General features: G+C 33.4%; 1 protein-coding gene across 2 annotated transcripts; it reads right to left on the reverse strand.

Annotated features, from left to right (window-relative positions):
* Positions 1–515: 515 nt before the first annotated feature.
* On the reverse strand, positions 516–3491 carry LOC125827538 (ETHYLENE INSENSITIVE 3-like 3 protein). Of its 2 annotated transcripts, XM_049506828.1 has the most exons (3): positions 3302–3491; positions 756–2779; positions 516–667 (listed from the first exon to the last, which is right to left on the reverse strand). In XM_049506828.1, the coding sequence occupies exons 1-2, from the start codon at positions 3334–3336 to the stop codon at positions 787–789; spliced, it is 2028 nt and encodes a 675-aa protein (XP_049362785.1). In that variant the 5' UTR covers positions 3337–3491; the 3' UTR covers positions 516–667; positions 756–786. The 2 variants fall into 2 exon arrangements, with proteins under 2 accessions (XP_049362785.1, XP_049362784.1); XM_049506827.1 differs by lacking the exon at positions 3302–3491 and having other exon boundaries at positions 756–3114.
* Between the last annotated feature and the right edge of the window lie 2813 nt (positions 3492–6304).

Below are 6304 nucleotides of genomic sequence, written 5' to 3' on the forward strand. Positions count from 1 at the left end.
CAAAGAAATTGAAAAATTATGATCAAGTGAAATACCAATTGTTTAGTGTCACCTTTCAGGATTATGCTCATGGGCAAGGAAAATACGTGATAAAGCCTTGATGACGACATTGAAGAGCCCGCTAAGCAAGCAAAGCACCCAACATGTTTTGCACCCTGCTTCAGGGCTCAAGCACACCTTTGACAGCACTGGGCAAGACAAACATCAAACTGGGTAGTGCTATACAAATCATTTAACAAATCTGTGAAGCCTAGTTGGCATGTTAATAAGGCTACTGATGAGGTTTCCACATTATAGAGAAAGAGAATATCGAGATGAGCTACTGGAACATGTACTAATGCCTTTCCTCAAGAATAGAACAAATACAAAAACCCATTATAATTTAGCACTTGGAAAAATATCATTTAGTATGACGAGAAGTTAGTTATGATTAAAGAAAATGATGAGGAACTCTAGCTTTCCTGCCTTTGTCAATCAAAAACTATCTCACTTATGTGAAGCACAAGGCTGAAATATGTAAAAGACATGCTAAGAAAAGAAAACAAAAAGATTTTCTGCCACTAAATTTACATTTTGACAGCGAGTACCATAACTTATGGTCCAGGATCTCATTTTATGAGAGAGGACTCACTCTAGTTCACAATATGTTGGCGCAGCTTTCAGGTACCTGCATAAAAAAGTTAAGATATACAATTAAATCACTATTAAATAACAATGAAAAAGGGAGTGAATAAGGTCGCTTCTCTGCAACTCACATTCTAAAAGTTGTATTTTCCACATAGCTGCCTACGAGGCAAAGAATGTCATCACATCTTCATCAAGGAATAGTTCCAAATCACCAGTATCTAATGGACTTGGGACATCAAGCTCAAAGTTAAACGGACTGCTGAGTCTAGCATAATCTGGAGAGCCACTAGTGATCGGAGATACAAAATGCATCTCAGCTGGTCTGTCGTGATCATTCTGAAATGTGTCTTTCCCATAATGGTGGTCCTCTCTGGAAATACCATTTCTATCTCCATGAAGCACTGCTGATCTAACTCCAGAATCCTGTGGCTTAATCTGAGGCTGACCGAATGCCAAGCGAGACTGCTGCTCTTCATGAGCTGATCCAAATTCAGCTGATGGTGTGTAATATTGATATATGGGGGGTTTATGCAAGTTCGAATATTGAGATCCATGAGTGAAACCCGAATCCTGTAGTTCATGATGTAGGACAGAACTTCGAGATCCATTATGCAACCCATTGTTTGGAGGTCCATAATGAAATATGGAATTTGGAGGTTCATTATTCATCCCAGAAAACTGAGGTCTGCTCTGCAATTGGGTATCATGAAGCTGGTGCTGCACAACGGTATCTTGAGTTCCAAGATGAAACCTTGATTCATATGGGACAACCTCAGAATTTTCCAACATTGGATAAATTGATGGCCCATTGCCAACGAATGCTTCCTCTGTAGAGACTGCATTAGCTGATGGAACCATGGAAAGGTTGGAGTCTTTCAATGGTAAGTCAGATTGACCCTCAGAGTTTCTCTCCACAGACTTCCTCGGTACCATCATATTGTTCTCTGGTTGGCTTTCATTTGCAATGTACCCAGAAAACTGAACATTGGAATTGTTCATATCAGGTAAGGTGTTTCTAGCCACGTCATCAGGTTGCTGCTCACTGGGAGACAGTTGAGTCTGTTGAAAGTTTGACCTAGCACGTTTTCTTCTTCGACGTTTTCCATCTCCCTGCTCCTTACTTTGGTGAGATTGAGGAACATCATTCAGAGGACGAGCATCCAATGGTTCATTTCTCCTCTCATCTCTAGATGAAACAGAGACATTAACATCATCAACATCATAATCACTGTCACTATCAACAGAAGGTTTCTTTTTGTCACCATGACCTCTAATAGGTGCCTCACTTATGCTAGATGACCCATTGTCACTAGTTTGTAGCCGGATAGTGGATTCCTCTCTGCTTAAAACAGCTAACCATATTGAGCTCTCCTTTGCAGTCATCTTATCCTGTAAACACTTTGACTGCCGCACTAATCTCCTGATCTTTGCAATATCAGGTGACATATGCTTTATAACAGCAGTAAGAACACCAACTTTAAACATTTTCTTTAAATCATGTGGCTTCTTATACGGTGGTTTCTGACCCTTAGGCAGACCCATTTTCACCCACCATTCGTCATTCCCTGATGGCCACCAGGGTGGTGAGACACCTTTCTCCAATGGGTACTTCCGCTGAGGTGGATCACAATGTTGCATTAAAGAAGACAAAAGGGACCCCAAGGTTGCATCTTGCAAGTCCTGCAGAACACTTTGTGGGTTCCCATTTTGGTTGCCGATTCCCTCTCCTTTTGCATGACATTCTGCTTCATACTTGGCTATTGCAGCAGGACCATTCTTATCAAATTTCACCTTCTCCTTCCACCAAGCTCTTATGTTATCAGATGAACCACTCACTGGTTTACCCTTCTCAGGTATAATGCCATAAACAAATCCTCGAGCCTTGCAGACCTCCATGAGTTTCAACATGTACTTCAAAATCCCATCCTGAGCTCTTGACATCTTTTTCCGCCGAGCTTGATCAGTGGTTTGCTTGTTCTTGTGCTTCTCTGCAGCTTGTTGTGCAGCAATTTTCTGCCTTTCCTTAAGCCTCTTGAGCTTGACACGATCCTTCCACATTCGCCTCTCCAATTCCTCAGGATCAATCTCTTCATCACTGACATCCTTTTCTGCTATATTGTCACACCTTATGTCATCGACTTCAATGTCCGAGCTGTTTCCCAATCCATCAGCATCAATCATACAGTACTCCATCCAAAACCAAATGAAAACAAAAATATACACACCTAATGAAAATACACTAATCCCTGACCCCCTTAATTCATTAAAACAGCAATCCTCAAAGTATCACAAAATTCAACAACTAACAAAATCCAAATAATCACACTCCAATAACCAAATACTCGTTTCTCAATATCCAACATCATTTCTAGAATTCTCAAGTATTAACCCACATCAGAAATTCCATCAATTCATATAATTCAACCAAAAAGACTGTCAATTCACACACCCAACATCTCAAAGATACCATAAACCAATTACATCAAAACAGAAAATGATCAGGAAAAAATAAACCCATAAAACCCAAATTAAATACAGAGCCAAAAAAATCATCAAACTTACAATTTCTGCCAAATGATGGTAGATTTGCTCATATCCATCCAAATTTTACATTAATTTACTCGGAAAAAAAAATTTTAAAAAATCTTCGGGGCTTTAAAAAATCAAGTCTAACCTGATATCAATTCCAATCTCATCCATCACAGCCATGCGCAAAACAAGAGTTTCCAACAGATTAAACCCAAAAAGTTTAGCAGATTTTCTAACTATATTTTTCTTTAGCTAAAGGGAAAAAGGAGCCGACCAGAAAAAGGCAAAAGGGGTTTAGAAATGGATGAACAAAATATAAATGCAGAAATGTATCTGTGAATTGTATAAAGAAGAGAGAGAAGCAAAAAAATGGTTGAAAATCCCAAAATCCCAATTACTCTTTACTTGTTACATTTATATATACTTACTTGGCACAAACAAATAATGAATTCATATTATTATTTTATTATATTATATTATCTTTATTAATTAATATTAAATAATTATATTAAAAATAATATAAAATATAGTTTTTAAATGTCTTAAGAATAACAAATAAAAAATTAATTTTTAAACAATAAACAAGAAAAAATGAATAGCATGTACCTTTGAAGGGACAAATAAAAATAAAAAATATAAAAAGAGGCAAAATCACTTTTTGCAACTTTAATTGGGAAAGTTCCGGAACGTCATTTCCAAGCTATACTTGATTTCGTAGAGCGTGCTCGGTAAGAAAAGTGAAAATCGATTTTGTATTTAGGGAGATTCGAATTAAGTTTTGGGTTAAAGATGAAAGAATGCGTATTATTCCATCACAATTCTTATGGATTATACTTGATTATTTAGTTCCGAGAGCATTTACCATTTATATTTTTTTTTAAATGGAAAATATTAAATTTACTTTTTTGTTATATCATCTTGAAAAAAAGATCTTATATATTTTTTAACTTTACGATTTAGAAGTGATATATCTTTGAATCCAACAAATAGTCTATATTTATCGTTTTCATTAATATTTACTAAATTAAAATTTAATTTTCTTAATTTTTTATTGGAAAATTACCACGTTGCTTTAAAATAATTTCATCCATTATTTTTTACCCTTCCAAACTCGAGCCAACTGGAAAAGAAAAATTCAACCTCTCTTTTATTCCCTTGAGATATTGCAAAATCCGACCCAAACCCCGATGACTAAATTAGAAGGAAATTTTACACAAGTCGCATAGTATTAAGGGCTAATTTCATCATATCTCTACTATTTTCCAATTTACAAAATTTCTTAAATTTGATGGAATATGGATACATCTCAAAACGTATCGATACATCGCGTTCTGATTTTGGATACATCTCACAATGTCTTGATACATGCGTCTCGATTTGAGATACATCACTCAACGTCCCAATATATTACGTAAAATGATATATTTAAGAATAAGATAGAGTAAAGATTTTTATAATTTTTTCATATGATAAAGAAATTTTAAAAAATATAGAGTAACAAAATAAATTATGCAGAGTATTTAAATAACTTTCCCAAATTCGAATGCCCAAAAATAAAATCGAAGTGATCTACCAATAATGTTTGACTTTTGTAATATCCGATTCGTAGAAAATGATAGTACCTTTTTCAATACCCAAGGTTGACTCTTCCCCTGAGAATTCACTACATGATCACTAGACACAAGATGCCCTGTTTTGAGCGAGGGGCGCTCAAGTATATTAGATAAAAATGAATTGGCGGCTTAGAACTTTTTTTTAAAAAAAATTGATTTAAAATTTATTTTTAAAATTTTTTAAGATGTAGAATTGCTATTATTTTGAAATTATTTTTGAGATGAAAGTTATTTCTTTCTTTTTGATTAGGTTTTTTTTTTCTTTAAATAGGACTCCATCCATTTCAATATTTGTTGAACTTTGACTTAACTCAAATTTTTAAAAAATAATGAAGATTTTTGAATTTTATGATCTTAAACTAAAAATATGTATGACATATCAAAATATTATTTAATTTAGGGAAAAGGCTCAAATATGTCATCAAACTTTCAGAAAAGGCTCATTTATGCTATCCGTTAAAAGTTTGGTCAAAATTCTGAATAAAAATTGAATTATAATTCGGGCACGTCATTATTTTTTTTAATTCAATTTTTGTTCAGAATTTTGATTTTTTTTTATAAAAAAATTAATGATGTGGCCGAATTATAATTGGCCACGTGTAAAAAATGGTTTTGCAAAAATTGAATTTAAAAAAAAATGACGTGGCCGAATTATAATTAAATTTTTGTTCAGAATTTTGATTTTTTTTATTAAAAAATTAATGACGTGGCCGAATTATAATTGGCCACGTGTAAAAAATGGTTTTGTAAAATCACTGTTAAAAAATAATGGCATGAATGAGCCTTTTCTTAAACGGTAATGGCATAGATGAACCAAACTTTTAACAGATGACATAAATGAGCCTTTTCTGAAAGTTCAATGGCATATTTGAGCCTTTTCCCTTTAATTTATGATCTAAAACATGTGAAAATGTTAAAACTTTTTTTAAAAAAAGTATCTTTTTAGATTTAATAAATATTGGTATGTTAACAACAACAACAAATATATGTCATTTGTTGGATAACGATGGTATCTATGAGTCCTTTTTAATCAAATGATGAATATATCAACTCTTAATCGCAAAATTAAGAAATACATAAAGACTTTTTTCCTTATTATCTTTACAAAAATACCTTCAACATTTGTTTCATTTGGATAACGATGATATCTATGTTTCATTTGTTTCTTCTTCTTCTTCTTCTTTTTTTTTTTTTTTAATTTGGGATTTGGTCACTTTTGGTCCAAAGCTCTTTATTTGTCTTTTGGTATATAATAAAGGGAAAAGGGTTCAAATGCCCTTAAACAATGTGAAAGGAATAAAAATGTCCCTAGTTTATAGTTTTGCTCAAAAATGTCTTTATTGTCAATACTTTGGTTCAAAAATGGCCTTAAACTATGCGAAAGGAACAAAAATGCACTTCATTTGTAGTTTGGTCCAAAAATGTCATTGCCGTCAATATTTTGATCCAAAAATGCGCTTATTGTTATTTAATGGGTCAAAAATGCTCATTTCCAAATAAATATATTATTATTTTCTTTTTGACATATTCTTTTT

The sequence above is a fragment of the Solanum verrucosum genome, unplaced genomic scaffold (genome assembly GCF_900185275.1).
Source record: "Solanum verrucosum unplaced genomic scaffold, falcon-dt-bn FXZP01000124.1, whole genome shotgun sequence".
Classification (NCBI taxonomy): domain Eukaryota; kingdom Viridiplantae; phylum Streptophyta; class Magnoliopsida; order Solanales; family Solanaceae; genus Solanum; species Solanum verrucosum.

Coding starts and splice junctions, on each gene's coding strand:
- LOC125827538 (XM_049506827.1), bottom strand. CDS start 2,820: ATGGAGTACTGTATGATTGATGCTGATGGATTGGGAAACAGCTCGGAC.